The following is a 16,914-nucleotide window of genomic DNA, read 5'->3' as shown; positions in this document are numbered from 1 at the left end:
GATCTTTACCATCAGCTTTAATGCAGTTTGTTTTGAAGCTTGCTTTTGAAATTTTACTCTTCAGTCTTTCTGCAAACATGCCATAGAAGGGATTGGTTAAAGGAAAATTGTGAAGCTGGTTGTATTAAGTGTTTTATACAGTCTGTCGGTCTAGTGAAAACAGTTACAATTTAATTCAACTTCTGAAATGTGATCTAGAGAGGGATGAAACAGGACTATGCACTACCTGGGTGCTTCTGACCATTATATTTCAGAGAACTTGGTATTTTTGTGCAATTTTTCACCCTACTTTTCTAAGATATTTTACATAGCCCTGTTATTACGTTTAAGTACATTCCCCATTGTTGCTTTTGCACTTGGTATTTTAATTGCATAGTGATTGCACAACAGGTTTTGTGCCATTAAAGTTGGGTGCTGAACATTTCCCATGCCTTGGTCAGAAGCAGTGTGTCCATAAAGGTGTGTACTTGAAGTCTCTTTTCTCGGGTGATTCATTTCCTGAGGTCCTGTCTGTGCTATGCATTGGGTTTCCTCTGTGAGAACAATATGTAATTACATAGTTACAGCAGAGTGAAGAGACAAGCATGTTATGCTTAAATCTGGGGGTTTAAAATTTGACCCCTTGACTTCTAAACTCTTACCTGTTTTAGTGTATTTTTGTAAGTAACAAGTAGGAAAGTCATTAATACACACTGTCTGTATTCATGAGTTTTTAGGTTACCCCTTTGAGCATGGTTTCTTACCAGAAAAATGTTCAGAATTTTGTTTGTTTTGTTAAGTTGCTGGCAGCATCTCCCACTGATCTTGGTTGTATTGAGTACTTTAACACTTCCTGTGTGATGGGTTTTTGTTTATTTGAACCCAGTCTTCAGATATTGGGATAACAAAGGCCTCCTCTGAGGGATTTTGTGTTTTCGAGCATGAACTTGACCCCTCTGTAATCAGAATTTAGAGAGGCTTTGAGGATTTGTCTAAATATAAAAATGCTGGGTTTGTGTGATACTTTGTTCTCATTGTATGTTATTTTACTTGTGTGGAAAGAGAAAGAAGTCTGTGCATGCTTTCTCATTCCTTTTCAAGTAAATAGATAAAGGAATAACTTGAAAGTGAAGCCCAGGTTTCTTCTAATTGTATCAGTGCCTTAACAAATTAAGGAACTTTGCAGTAATGCTAATATTAAGTAAATAAATTTGGAGATAATGTGTTCCTCACTATTAAATGTTTCTTCCTTTTTGCATCTGTAATGCTCCCCAGGTGAGGTAATAGCATGTAATTCTTCCCACTGCATCCCGTTCCCAGAGTTCTACTGCTGGAGTAAACTTTATCTCCAAGCTTGTATAATGTGACTGATTAAAGAGAAATATATGTTCACAGATGCAATCATTTATATGTGACTTCAAATAAACAATCTAAAATATGTGAAGTAATGTGGTGTATAATTACTCTCTTTAACTCTGTCAGGAAAAGTACTTATTGTCCAGGGGTCTGTGGAATGAACTGATCTAATTGCCATCTCTGCTCCATTAACTGCTGCAAGCTCAGAGCAGGGACTTAGTTTGTGCTCTGTCTTTTGATTCACTGTCCTGATAATACACATGGTGCCATGATGGGAAGGTTTTGTGGGACTGCTGTGCCATGTGCTCTTTTAGAAACTCTGGGAATTCTCATACATGGGCAGACTTAAGCTCTCACGTGTTCACTGTGAGCTGTCACACTGTCAGTCGCCACAGAAGGAATCTTGAACCGTGATCCTTGGATTAGTGGAAGAGGATTTGCAGGTGCTCTCTGGCTGGCTATTTAGTGACTGTTATGGTACTACACGTGACCAGCCAATTATGACTGTAGGAGGTAGCTGTGAATCAACTTTTCCTGAAGTGGTTTCAGTCTGAGCAATTTCTGTTCTGGATTTGAAAATGAGTATTGATTTATGAGGGGAAAAAAACCACCATCGAGAGAGATATCTTTTTTTACTTAGTTTTTTTATTTATGAAAAAACAATTTTGCCCCCGTCTCCTGCCGTGTCTTCTCTTTTTCCTCCTCTTTCCTTTGCTGTCTGGTGATCTATGTAGTATGATAATGGCTTTGGTAATGTGAGATAGGCTTTGTCACACTGCTGATTTTGGGGGTGAGGGAAGGTAATGTGGTGTATCAAGTTTGTTAAAGCTGTGAACTTCTGAGAGCTGTTTGCCTCTGGGTGTCCTTGTGCTGTACTCAACACAGTAAAATGTTGTGTGATGATTAAGTAATATCAAGATCAGCAAGCACACAGCATAGGGCATTTTACCATATCACCACCTCTGAAAACCTGCTCCCTGCATGGCTTGTGGGGATGGACTGTGTCTTGCAGCAGGTCCTTTGAAGCTCTGCCCAACTCACTGGCAGCTCAACTGCCACTGTTTGAGGAAGGTTCCTCAACTGTTTGAGGAAGGTTCCCCGAACAAAATTTGGCAAATTTTAAGTAAACTGTAAATATGGTCAAAGTTAACCCCCTTTCCCCTTTTTTTTGTGGGACAGAAGGAATGATGATGTAACAACTTATTGTTGGGGAGGGAAAAAGCGCTTAACCTTGATGAGTAAAATTCTCAGACTTAGAATACAAGCCTTTCAGATTCTATTTAACTTCCTGTCACCTGTGTGATACAGACATACCCTTTTTTTAAACTCTTGCCCTTTGTCATGGTAAAGCTGGAATTTGCCTCCTTTCCAATCAGTATTTCTATGCTCGAGGGGCCAGAGACCTGGTGATGAAGCTTTGCCAAGATGAATGAATATTCTTTGACAGTCCTGATATTAAACATCAAATTGATGTGACTGTAAAGGATCTCTGCTGACAAGAGAAGGGATCTGATTTCTCCAGTTAGATCTGTATGTACCTCTTTCCACAATTACACTTCCCCATACCAGCTACTGCATATTTACCTGCTTCTTCTATTTCTTCTTCTTCCTGCTCATCACTCCTGTGACTTCAACATATTCCAGAGAGATTCACATAAGAAGCACTGTGGGACAAGTGTTACACAATTTCTAGTCCCATTTTGACATATGCATAAACACTCATAACTGGCTAGTTAGGGATTTGTTTCCTTTGTCACATATTCTGTTTAACAACTGCTTTTCTTTCTGCATCAGTATTAAAAGGAAAGTTTAGGATTTTAAAACTGTGCAATGATTAGACATAGTGTGTGCATATGTGTGGGTCTACATTAAGTTACAGTCACTAAAGACAAAGTGTCAGGACAGCATATTACTTGTATTTATTTTTACTTTTAGGTACATGTATCATATTTTGACTAAAAACACAACAGTAACAGATCACAACCGAAACCTGCTGGTGGAGACAATTCGTTCCATAACCGAGATCCTCATCTGGGGGGACCAGAATGACAGCTCAGTGTTTGAGTGAGTACTTCCGAGCAGTTGGGACTCTGCTTCTGCTTTTAAAGAATGCTTAGAGTTGTACAGAGTTCTAGTTCAAAAAGTTAACTCTTCCAAGACTGTATATCCTGAATGTGTGGAGAAAACCCTGTCCTGTAGCAGGATCATATTCATATTATACAAGAATTTGTTTATTTTAAAATATGTTCAAAGTCCAGAGCCACTTTCATGTACTGATTTTGTTTGACTCTCCATTCTTTTGATATAAATACAAACTAACTGATTTTAGGGCCCAGATTTACTTAATACATCTATTAATATCATATTGCTTCCATTTGTTCACTTCAGTTTACCTAAGATATCACAAATAAATGTCTTATTCTAGCTATGATATTTAGAGATTTAGTCAGGTGTTGTTTTAATCCTTATAAAATAGGGTGATAGAAAAATGAACTTCAAAACAAATACAGTTGCAAATATGGCAGTATTTAGTGCCTTTGCTTCAAAACACTTGCTCTTTTACAAAGGCAATTTGTGATTGAGATAAGAAAAGCTGAAGTGTTTGGTGGTTTTAATTACCTATCTAGGGTGTGGTTGGTTTTCTTGTTACAAGATTAATTCATCATGAATTGGTTATGATGTGGACCAAGAAAATTATTCTGATTAGTCATATCTATACTGTAATTCTGTCACATTCCTCACTGTCTTCTCTACTTGGGAGAATTTTAGGAATGAGGAGTTTTTTCTGAAAGCAATTTTCATAAATGTGTATTTGTGATATCCTGGTAGGAAAGAGTCCACATTGTTCTCTTATATTGCATTTCTGGTTTAAAAACACTGCAAGTGTTCACTTCTGTTTGAATTGCATAATAAACCATGAAATGCCTATCTGGGTGTGGGAAAAAATAATTAAAGTGGATCAAAAATAAGGTCTGCAGTGTTGAAAAGAAAAAGTGTGTTAACTTAAAAGGGGCATGTGAACAAAATGTAACCTTTATTTTGAGGCTTTCCCCTTTCAAATTATGATTGTAAGGCAGGGAAGCTGCCTGATAAGTTGAATATACTAAAATACAGTAAAAAAGGCCCTGATTTCAAATTTGAAATTCTTCAAATTTGCATAATTTGAATTTTTAAGCCGCCTTGTTTAATACCTAAAGTTTTTGAAAGCTATTCTTTTATTATACAGATATAACTTCGCAAAATAATTCTCTCATAAATGCAAAACATGCTGTTTGTTAAACTTGCCTTGAATCATCCCTGACCCCGTCCAAATTATGTCATTATGTTCCTTTATTTACAGCATGTGACTTAATGACATCCCTCTTTTATTTCAGCTTTTTCTTGGAGAAGAATATGTTTGTTTTCTTCTTGAACATCTTGCGCCAGAAGTCTGGTCGTTACGTGTGTGTGCAGCTGCTGCAGACTCTCAACATCCTTTTTGAGAACATCAGTCATGAAACATCACTGTGTAAGGGCACAACTTCTACACTGTTTAGAATTAAGTGGTCAAGATTTGATTGAATCCCCTTTCATTCAATGAAATTTAGTATTAGTAGCCTTTTGCAGAACTATATGTGTTACTAACAATATTTCTAATTGAACGTTTCCAACATAGTGTAAATTGACTCCAAAATCCCTTTTAATGTAAATTTTCAGTAGTACGGGAGTAGTTGTTTGGTACTGCTGAAGCACTCAGTGTATTTCAAGAGGTTCTTTAAGTCAGTTGTGATCTGAAATGTTCACTTGCTGCTGCAGATCATGTGGTGGAGCTGTGCTGTATAATTTGTACTGACACTCTTCTGACATCAGTGGTGCTGACATTCAACCATGGGCATTTACTTCAAGGTTTTTGGAAAAATATGAAGAGGATGGAGAATTAATAGTTAGTTTCATGTACTCCACAACTATCATGAAGAGAAAGTTGTATTCAAGCCTCAGAGATTTAGAATTTGGGGGGAAAAGAGAGTTGTTAGCTGCAGAGCCTACATGAATTGAGGAAGGTGAAGTATATTCTCAGTTGTTCTTAGGAGCAAAGACCTTTGTAGGGAACAAACAAAGCAACAGTTCCTTTATATTACTGCTTGAAGCCATCACATGAGTTGTTTGGCTAAAAATTGGTATCTTCAAGCATCAGGTAGTTTGTTGCTATCTGGTATTTAAATACAGCCTGTTACCATAATGATCTTTTTCTGTTAACCTATCTCTTATTTTTCAGATTACCTGCTCTCTAATAACTATGTAAATTCTATTATTGTTCACAAATTTGACTTTTCTGATGAGGAGATCATGGCATACTACATATCATTTTTGAAAACTCTTTCCCTGAAGCTCAACAATCATACTGTACATTTCTTTTATAACGAGGTAAGTGAAGAAAGTTGCAGTATAATGATAAGTGGGCTTGAATTAGAAATTGATGGCAGTGTGGCACATACTCTATTTAGTCTCTTGTCTCATAATGTCTTGCATTTATTTTTATAATGATAATACCAGTGATTTGAGGATTCATTTGTGGGGATCTCTGCAGAAGCATGGTAAAGAAGATCTTTGTCCTCATACAACTATAATAAAATAAAAATCTGGAAGTTAGTGTTATATCGAACCATTTCAGGAGTTCTGAATTTTACTGCCCTGAGAATTTGACTTGTTTATGCTTTGCTTTCTTGTGCTTTTGTAAGCAGGGTCTTTCCTATTGCATCACTTGGTTCTAAGATATTTAGTCAAAGTCCAAAAAGCCTGAGTAATGAAAGGGCAAAGTTGAAATCGGTTTTTTCCTTGCTCCACTCTGCTTTTTGCCAGAAGAGGGCACAAAAGCACTGAGTATGTGCTCAGTAATCATGGGAAGCTCTGATGCTTAAAGCAGTTTATTTTAATGCAGAGCTACAAATGCAGCTGACTGTGCATTGTAAACTCACGTTACTTAAATAGAAGGTAAAAATACCATATTAATCCACAGAAAACGTTTTTCATACAGAATCCCAACAAATATCCTGTACATGTTTAATGAATAAATGCTTTCTCTCCCCTTGTTGCAGCACACTAATGACTTCGCTTTGTACACTGAAGCTATTAAATTTTTTAACCACCCCGAAAGCATGGTCAGGATTGCTGTTAGGACTATAACTTTAAATGTCTACAAAGGTATGCTTTTTATATATTAAAAAGGGCATGTGTACAAGTCTTGTTTGATTGTAGTTTAATTTGCAGTTATTTACATTTTGAGGGTTTTCTGTTTTATGAGATTGAGAAGCTTAGCATTTTGACATGCTTCAGATACACATTTTGACTTTTATGAAACATTATCCCAAACCTACAGGATGTGCTTATAAATGGCATTATTTTCTCACCAGTGAAACTTGTTAAAAAAACCCCAAGACATCAAGTATACACAAGGAACTTTAGCTTCCCTTCCAACAGAGATCAGAATGTGACTGTATTTAAAAAGTAAACAAACAGAAACCAACCCCAAAACCAAAGTGTTTTAAGAATGCAAACAACTCTTTTCTGATGAAATGGAGCTTTATAGTGTATGAAGCAGTAACCTACATCCCTTCCTTTTGGATTTGAAGTGCATTAGAATCTGACTGTAGAACTCCTGGGTGCTGCAGTCACCCCAGTCTAAAGAAGAGCCAGACCATTCCCAGAGGTGCTCAATGAAGGCCAGGAGGACAGTTGCAAATTCCTGTGCTGGGCATTCCAGTAGGACATAAGGAAAAACCCTGAAACTTCACTGTTAAGCACTGCAGCAGATTTTCCAGAGAAAATGAGGCATCCATATTGTTTGAGATCTTGAAAACTCAACAAGGCCCTTAGCAACCTGGTTGAAGTTAGAGCATCTTTGAGAATGGGTTTAGACTAGACAATGTCCCAAAGTCACTTCCCCCAAGTTTTTCTTGGGGTATATATAAAGTTTTTAATTAGCTGAAAATATCACAGTGATCTCTGTAGAAAAATGGATGTTTATTCAAAACCTCTACCTCTGAAATCAGCATGCTGTAGGGTAGTATTATGCAATATGTTCATGTGGGACTTCTTGTTCTTTAACGCATTTTAAGTTAAATTACATGTTGAATTTACACAACTTTCTGTCATTTAAATAATGGTTTGATGACAGTCTTTACAGAAGAGTGTAAGATCTTTTTTAAAGCAATGAGCAATTTGCTTTGCAAATGACTGAGTAGTTTGCTTAGCAGGGTCTTCACGCAAGGGACAAAATATTTTTCTTTTGTATGTTGAGAAACAGGTACTTGGTCTTCTTCTTCAAGGAATTGTAAATGCAAATGTGAGCTCACTAAATGAGAAAATTATAGGCTTCATATCCTATTTGTGATGTAGTTATGTACCTAAGTATTTTTATGGAAAAAAATGTCTAGAATTTTCATTGAATGTTGTTGCAGTGATATAAAGGTTAGAGTTGAAAAAGCACAGCTCAGATGTTCAGGTTTGATAATTCTCAGACTATCCATTTGCATATATTCTGCTCTAACACCTACCCTGTATCCTTTAGTTTAGATGCTTTGTGCTTTAGCTTTTTTAACCCTTTTAGAGGATGTCACTATCCCAGTTCCTAATCCTGTTAACTGTTGTCTGTTTCTTTTGCCCTTCCTTCACTGATGATTCCTGTGTTCCTTAATGCAGTGTCATGTAAGTCTAACTAGCTTGACTCTCAGCATTACTGCTTTATTCTTGTGCTTTTTTCTCTTCTTTTTAATAAATAATGTGCTAATAGAACCTCTCTGAATTCCACTAGATTTGTTTATCTTCAGACATAAGTAAATATATCAATATTAGGCTCATTCAAGCCAGCTAAGAACTGATATGACGTTTGTATAGATTCCATTTCACGCATAAGATCGTGTCAGGTATATTCTCATGTGGAAAGCCAGCATGTCATCAAAATTCAGAAGATACTTTGTTGTTTTTCTTAAAGAACAATAAAAAAATACTGGCAACTCATGATTCTTTTTAATGATTTCAGTGGACAACCAGCCTATGCTGCATTACATTCGAGATAAAACTGCAGTTCCTTATTTCTCCAACCTCGTCTGGTTTATTGGCAGCCACGTGATAGAACTGGATAACTGTGTGCAGACTGATGAAGAGTAAGCTTTTACAAATGCTGGGTATTGAATGGAAATGCCTTTCCCAGATGCTAAAGCTGTCCTTATTTTGTCTGTAGTAGTCCAGTTTTTGAATATGTTCCCTTGTAGACTGTTCAGGCTTTTCGTTCTTCAGAACTTTTAGTGATTCTGTAAGTTAACAGCTAGTGCTGTGTGCCTAATCTGTGCTAATATCCTTCCAAGTAAATTAGTGTTTGGCAACATGCTTTTTCTTCTTCATCTCTCTTTAATTCTGCTAAATTTAGTAGCTATCCAGAAGGCAAAAAAGGTATTTTGTGCTTCTCAATCTTATAATCTTTGTCTTTTTAATGTTCCTTTTCTATGTATTATCTCAGAAAAAGTTCTTTCTGAAAAGATTCTAGGAAAAAATTTTAAACTGGAAAGATGAACTTTATCAGACCTGACATAGCTGTGTAATATTCCACTATCAACTACAGAAATATTTTGTGATTCAGGTTATTCTTTGTTTGCCTTGCCACCCCCACCTTGGAGTGGGTGTCTGTCGCTTGCTTTCTTAAAGTGAAGAGGTAGATGTTAAATACAACACAGAATTCTTCTTTCAGTTTTGGGAACAAATCTTACCATTTTTTGTGGTTGGCTTGTGAAAAGCCTCTGTCAGTGAAGAAAAACTTGATATGTGCATCCTAAAGCACAAATAAGCCTGAACTCTCCTTGCTGCTTGCATTAGTTGACTTTACTGAAACATCTTCTCCAGGCAGTCTGTCTGCACAAGGTGATCTGTGGCAGGGATGCACATTAATGTTTTTTTTAACCTAGGTTTTTATGACTTTCACAATTGCTAATTTATCATTCTTTCTTTCTTCTCTCTTTCAGGCACAGAAATAGGGGCAAACTGAGTGACCTGGTAGCAGAACATCTTGATCATCTGCATTACCTTAATGATATCCTCATCATTAATTGTGAATTTTTAAATGATGTGTTGACAGACCACCTACTTAATAGACTCTTTCTTCCCCTCTACGTGTATTCATTAGTAAATCAAGATAAGGTAAGCTAATATCTGCAAACAGTTAATCCTCAAAGCTATTTCTTGCTTTCAGCATAGTGATTTGTTCAGGATGTGTCTGCTGTAGTAGGGTTAATACTGTTGCTGTCTGTGTTTGTGTGTTTTACATGAAACAGCTTCAGTAAGGTGACTGTCAGGGAAATACCCTGAAAATAAATTTAAGAGCACAATAGATTCAATTTTATTCACCAAAGAAGTACTGCTTTGAATGATGTGGTGGTTAAAAGCTGCCAGTAGTGCAGACAAGAACAACTGTGAATTCAGAACAGGGTTTAAATTTCTCTGACACTGGGAGACGTGTGATTTCCTTTTCTGATAAGGTAACTTGTCTTCTGGCAAAAGCAGGTTATAATACCTTTTCACAGTATACATGCAAATTTTCCATGATGTTAAAGTCTGTACCACATGGAAAATACCAACTTTTGATTTTGATACTGGATCCTTCGATTTGCAGAGAAGCTGTGCTGGAATGTGATACAACTGAATTTATTTTTAAGACATAGCCTTTAAATTTGGTGGAGAGCTACTTTTTAATGAAATAGAAACTGTTCTTGTAAAACCTGAACAAGTTTCTGCATTCAGTTGTCTTTTAAAAAAATTAAATAATTCACTGTTCGGTTCATTTCTGGTTTTTCTTTTTTTTTTTCTTTTTTTTTTTCCCCTCCCCTCTTCTTGTGCTGTAGTGGTGTTTTTTTAAGATCACAATGCTTTGGAATTTCAGCATGCTTTCATTAGATCAGGTTTCTTGCAAGTTAATAAATTCAGTATGTTGCATGTGCGCTGAAGATTGAATTAAAAATCAGCCTCTTGTCTTGCCATTGATAAGACCATTGAAATAGAGTGCAGGAGCTTGCCTGACTTCTACTTTCATTTCAGCTACTTTGACTCATTCCATGTGCAAAAATCTGCTTGTCCTCCTATTTTCAGGCAGGTGTCTGTTATCATGAGGCTGGAGATATTTGCAGTCATAAAATTGGGCTGCTCCTACCTTCTGATGAATTTGTTTGGTGATTTTTCTAAAGTATCACTGATTTATTTTTAGAAACATTTTCAATACTACTGGTCTATAAACTTAGTGTTATTGTGCTGAAGTTAACACTTCAAGTATTTTTGCCCAATGTTATTTACTTGATTTAAGAAGTGTCTGCCAAGAACATGTTTTTATGATATGGGTAATGTTTCACTGTTTCTGAATAGCTGATTTTTAAAGCAGATTTTAATGAATGTTAACTGAGAAGTACTTTTTGAAAGAATAGTAGTGTAGTGGAAACCAATGTACTTCTCATGCTCACCTCTTAAATTCCAGTTACTCAAGTGACCATGAAAGACAGTAATTAATAGCAATTTTTTAAGCAATTGCAGTAAGGGATGTGCTTGTTCAGGGAGTCTCCATTTGAAATAGTTCACAAGCAGTGAATGTTAAAAGAACAATGCTTTCTGAATATTTTGTAGCAGAATGTGGAATAATACAATATTAAACATTTTAAATGAATTATTAAACAGTGTAAATGGCTTTAACTTTGTATAAATAAATCAGCATTTTTCATAACCTTTTCCCATAGGGTGGAGAGCGTCCAAAAATAAGTCTCCAAGTTTCTCTCTATCTTCTGTCTCAAGTAAGTGTTTTAAGTATTTGTTGTGTATCAGAATAAGTTTTTCAGTACTGTTATGGTTTATGAATTACTGTATTTTTGGCAAAGCCATTAAAGACAATTTGGCTTTGGCAGAAGAAGTTTTTAACCTTTCAGTTTCTATTAAAAAAAAAAGCAAAATCTTTTGTGTTTTTATGGGCAGACAAAATAGGTTCTTATTTGAGTTACTGTCATTCCTCTGAGGCTCCTATAGCACAGGGTAACCTCTAGAGCATTCCATGACTATGGATTGTCACCACCTGACAAATGATGCATAACAGAGTCAGGCAACGTGTTGGGACAGAACTTGGTACAATGGCAGGTGAAATTTAGATAAATGCTTTATTGCATTTTGAATCTACCTAAGCTGTAGCAGATTTCAGGTCTGAATTTTTCTCTTTGAAAACTCAACCCCAAAAATCACCAGTACCGAAATCTCACTTTCTCAGAATTTGAATTTCCTTATGCCTGTAGCTTAAATCTGTAACTAAGTACTTGTTATTTCTTATTCTTACCAGTCCCACCTCCTTTTCTTTCTGGGACTTATTTTCAAATTAAGAGTTTTACAGTGGATCTTTTTACTGTACAGAAAATTAATCTTTTCTCTCTGTAGTGCGTTGCTGTGAGACTGGTTTTCTTAAATTACACTCCCTGAAAATAATTCTGACTTGTATTTATAGAATTTATATTTATTTTTCTTTGAACTTAAAAGTTTTTCAGTAGTCCTTTTATTATTGTCTGGCCCATAATTTCATCTTTTTCTTTCAGAGCTTTACTAAAAGTGTGATTTTTTAAATTTTTTTTTATTTTATTTTTTTTTCAGGATAATATAATTTGATGCTCCTTAATTTAAATCTAAAAAATTGTGGTGATATGGGAGTTATTTACGACAGACAAAACTGTGGGAGCAACAGCTTCTTGTAACTAAAGGGATCTGCACTGTAGGGTTGTATGAGTTGACCTTTTTTAACCTTTTTGATTTCAGTGGAAGCATTGACTGGGTATCACTTCAAGATTTGTGTCTATGTTCTTCATTCTTTTTAAAAAAGAAAATGGAACTAGTCATAAAGAATTGAGAACAAGTTCTGTGTATCAGAATGGGATGTGATGTAGAAAATCAAGCTGCTGTTTCTGCAACTGGCAGAAATGCATCTTTTTCCACCTTTTTTAACCCAGAGTCTGTCTTTGATGGAGTGGGATGTGAAAAGCTGTGCACTGAGCATCTGACAAACCTTGCAAACTGTTTCTGTTACTGACACCAGGGATACACTTTAGGCACCACTGATATATTAGAGACAAGTGCTTGAGAGACTCATGCTGGCAAATGAAAATCCGCTCCTGGGACTTTTCCTCCCCTGTTCCCAAAGGGAACATGTGATGTACTTACACCAAAACAGGCCTGGGTACAGTCGAGCAACACTTTGTGGACTGGCAGAAGCTCAAGTGATTTGGAGGTTCTTCAAAGCATTTTGGAAGTGTGATGAGACTTTCCAAAGTTTACATGGGTCAGCACCACATGCTAATAATCACTTCCCTTTTGAAGGTCTGGAATGGTGCTGGCTTTAATGAGAAAACCTGTGGAGAACGTTGAGCTAAATATTGTCAAAACAATGATTAGATTTAATGACTTAGAAATTATTTGGGAATCTTGCAGCTGTTTCGGGATCCAGCTTTGATTCTCCTGTGAAGAGAAGGGATATAAGCTGGCAGAAGGTTATTGTGACTGGACCTGAGCTGGTTCTGTCCAGAAGCCAGTTGTTTGCTGGCCCACGCTTTTGTAAGCCTTGGCTCAAAATAGAGGAGTTGGTGTAAACAGAGAGCTCTGTTAAAGCACCAAAATTTGTGGAGAAGTGCTTTAATGTTCCCGGCAGTATGGCCCTTACTCCTGCCTTGTGGAGCCACTTTGTCACTAGACCTTAATTTGTTGCAATTTCGGAGCCAGAAAAGCTACTTCTGCTCCAGTTCAGCCAATTGCACGGCATTTACCCATGAATCACTGCACAGCAATTGTGGGCACAGCCCAGAACTTCCTGGAATCCACCCAGTTGTTGTCATGGAAGATCCATGGATGCTGTGCACCATAATCAGTTTGTGTTGTTTCTAAAAAAGAAAATAATTTCTGGAGCAGCTTTGAGTTCCTTGCTGGAGTATCACACAGCTTTCATCTCAAAGCTGATAAGGAGAGAGAATTTACATGCCTCAAAAGGAGGGAAGAATATGAACAATTATTAAAACTAGGTGTCTTCAAAGGTAGAGAAAGTTCAAATAGCTGTAAAGAGGATTATGGTCTCCTGTGTTTTAAAGTAGATTTAATGAACAATCAGTGTTACCAGTTATATTTACATATAAACCACAGATAGCACTTAAGAAGGTCAAAGAAGTTTGTTCAGTGATTAAAATTGTGAAACTGTATTATTCTGTAAATATGTCTGATATTTCTTTCCATTCTTCTTTTAATAGGTTTTTCTAATTATACATTATGCTCCTTTGGTGAACTCCTTGGCTGAGGTTATACTCAATGGTGACCTCTCGGTGTTTTCTTCTAAGGTTGAGCAAGATATACAGAAAAACTCAGTAAGTGGCCAATTGTCTTTAACTGTAATGTTTTAAAGGCAAAGAAAATCTTTGAAAAATGAAATCAGGTATTGGAAACTGGTAAGCCAAGGTGTGTGTGTTTAGAAGAGCAGCAATAGACTTCAGCTTTTGTTGTTGGATCATCATTTTGCTGGGACAGTTCTGTAATCCAGTCTTCTGTGCTTGGATGTAGAAGGAAATAAAGACTTTCCTCTGAACATTCTAAGTGTTTTAGCAGTAAAGCTGAAAAAGTGCATCTGTGTGCATGTGAGAGCAGAGACCAGCCTCAGATAGGTGAGAGGGCTATCACTTAGTCACTGCCCTTTTACTTCACATTCAGTCCTGTGTAGATGTTGCTAGATGCTGTTGTTACTGGTTTTCTAAGTGTCATGTATATATTTTCTCTTTTGTTGTGAGTTTCACAGTTTGTGAAATGCTTATTTGTTACTTTTTAAAGGCCTGTTTTGGGGAGAGTAGTAAGAAGAGGGTATGACCTTTAAGAGGCCTCTGACTGTAGTTCTGTCTAAAAATTGAACATGTCCCCTAATGACTGGCCAGCAGTTGCTGACCAAATGTTTAATTTATAACAAGCAGTAGATTGATTCTCATGCATGTTCTTTCCCAGCAGTGACTGTAGCTCAAAGGGCAGATGCTTCAACTCTTCCATCACACAAGCCAGCTTTTCCAAATTTCTCTCCTCTGTGCATTGGAAGCTGTGTGGGCAGATCTTATCCAGTAGCTTTTGGGTTCTGGTATTTTGTTCTGTTAACCTTAATATTTAGAATTTATTTTAGAGAAAATTGTAGGAGAATGGTAGAGTTGACTGAATGCTAGAGTTGACTGAATGCTTTAAGATACAGCAATCCCTTACTTCTGTTGGGAAATGTCTGACCTTCTGCTGGCTGCACACTGAATGTTGTGTGTGACTTGTGCAGAAGCAGCTTTGTTACAAGGAAATTTGTGGCGAGAGGGTGGAGCACCACTTGTTACAGAAGTGAGATTTTTTTCTCTTCCTGTCATAGTTACTGTACAAAGTTACAAAATACCTGTAGCATGCGGTGTGCTTGCACTAATGTCAGAAATATTGGGGCTTCCCTGTAAACTCCTGTTCATCTATTCTCTTATGTTTGTAATACTCTTTAGGTCGCTGCTTCTCACTGGACTCAAAGATGTGTCCTCACAGTATGTTAATGGGGAGTTCTGTCCTACCTGAACAGGTAGTAAATGGGAGAGCCTTGGCATTCTGCAGTGGCCCCTTAGAGAAACTGCTGGAGGTGGAGCTTTGTTACAGAGAGTGCAGAGTGCTGGATGGGGGAAAAACTTCCATGGGAGAAACTTTAATTTTTAGTAAATTAAACTGTATTCTTCAATGAAACCATGGAGGGGAGAACCTGTACTGTGAGAAAGCCCACTGGTGGAGGTTGGTTATGTGCAGAAAGAGTGGGGTGATCTTCACCAGAGGAGATCCATGCCCTGCTTCCAGGGAGAGGAGCTGTCATGTGAGCTGCTCTCTGTCAATGTGTATGAACAACTGCTGCATGTAGGGCTTGGTATTTTCTACTGATACATAGCTTAGTGCAGTGAGTCAGCTGTAGATATAGAGGCACAGTCAAGGTGAGGCAGTTTCTTGTTGCTTTGTGATGGGACAGAACGGAAAGTTGATTTTTGAGGATTGTGAACCATTTCAGGGGCTGTTCTTTGGACCATAAGGTGTATCAGTATCATTGCTAAGTTATTACTGTGGTGTTTTCTGTTGCAAAAAAATTGCAAATTTCTATTGAATACTGGAAGCTATTTCAGAAGTTACTTTAGAATTACTTGTTTTGAGATAGTAGAGAAAAGTGAGGAGTAAGTTTTTTAATTTGCTTTTTATCTGAGTGCAGAATTGTGTTTATTCGTAAATCAGACCCAAAGTTATCTTTTACTTCCTTTTTGCTCTAACTTCTCATGATAACCACTCTGATAATCTCCTAAGCTCGTTGTTTTGGGGATGTAACTGAGATGTCTTGATATGTTTAAGCTGAAGTGTAACTGACAGTTTCTAAAACCTGAAGTAAGTAGAAGCTCATATCTATGTTCATCTTCCTATTAAGGTGAATTAAAGTGGAAACACAGTAAGGACTGAGATTACGAGAAGCAGAGTCACATGTCCTCTTCCTAGGAGACTAAATGAGTAAAGAACACTTAACAAAAACAAAAGCTGAGAAGGGTTACAGTTGCTGTATATAAATGCAAAATATCCTGAATGATTTAGGATAAAGAGCAGTGATGGTTGTCAGGACAGGAACAATTCATATCTTAGGAATTGACAATAACTACCCATGGAGATCTGCTGAACATCATAGGGCAGTAACGATTGCTTGACCTCCATTGAACAGGTTCTCCACCTCAAAGTATAGCAGATTAAGATACACTTTTATTTTTCCATATTTTTTCCCTGTATTTCTGGTTTTAGGTGTCATCAGAAGAAATACAAACCCTTACCTCACAATAAGAGTTGAATATGTGTAGCCAGCAGAATGTATTTAAACTTGTCAGACATCACACTAAGGTTTACCTGACTTCCTGTGAGATCTGTTTTCCTGCATAATTCAGATGTGGGCCAATTCTACCCAGTGCCTGTTTCTTCTTTAACCTACTTTCCCCTTCCCGTAAAAGGTGTTACTGGTACTGCCTTATCTTACAAGCACACATTGCACAAGACAAACCATCATTGAAAGATATTTTAGAAGTGTGAATTAGCAGTACCTCAAGCTGTATAATCAACTTGTGTAATAAACCATATACTAGTCAAATGAATTTTAAGTCAGATTTTAGAATGGTTTAAATACATAGCCTTGTTGTGTTTAGCAGAACAGAATATATGTATAGAGGGGTTTTTTTTCAGCATTCTTTATATGGAGCAGACCATGACTCAGTGCATATCACTGTCTGCTGGTCTCTTGTGTTACTTTGCTCATGTGGCCAACAGCCTGTTAGAAATGCAAGTTAAGTACATACATTCTGCATAAAGAAAGTAGCTACAAGATTCTAGGAAGCAATGCAGAAGTAAGAAGTGAATGCAGAAAGGGGAAAATGCATTATGCAACTTGCATGCTACTTTGCTGTTATTTCCCTGAAGAACAGAAATTAAGGTGTTCTTCCCTTTTCTTACAACCTTTCTGACCAGAAGCCACCAATAAAAGGT

General features: G+C 36.9%; 1 protein-coding gene across 4 annotated transcripts in view; it reads left to right on the top strand.

Annotated features, from left to right (window-relative positions):
• CLEC16A (C-type lectin domain containing 16A) overlaps positions 1-16,914 on the top strand; it is a 63,420-nt gene that overhangs the window by 2,234 nt on the left and 44,272 nt on the right. For all 4 annotated transcript variants that reach the window (XM_051783169.1, XM_051783178.1, XM_051783183.1 and 1 more), the window contains exons 2-9: positions 3,271-3,399; positions 4,710-4,843; positions 5,591-5,739; positions 6,411-6,516; positions 8,354-8,477; positions 9,330-9,504; positions 11,085-11,138; positions 13,614-13,727. In XM_051783169.1, the coding sequence (XP_051639129.1) occupies positions 3,271-3,399; positions 4,710-4,843; positions 5,591-5,739; positions 6,411-6,516; positions 8,354-8,477; positions 9,330-9,504; positions 11,085-11,138; positions 13,614-13,727 (985 nt within the window). The remainder of the gene's footprint in view (positions 1-3,270; positions 3,400-4,709; positions 4,844-5,590; positions 5,740-6,410; positions 6,517-8,353; positions 8,478-9,329; positions 9,505-11,084; positions 11,139-13,613; positions 13,728-16,914) is intronic.

Source organism: Manacus candei, unplaced genomic scaffold, assembly GCF_025592945.1.
Source record: "Manacus candei isolate 608988 ecotype Guabito, Panama unplaced genomic scaffold, ASM2559294v1 h1tg000002l, whole genome shotgun sequence".
Lineage (NCBI taxonomy): Eukaryota > Metazoa > Chordata > Aves > Passeriformes > Pipridae > Manacus > Manacus candei.
This window is presented reverse-complemented; position numbering and strand designations above follow the sequence as displayed.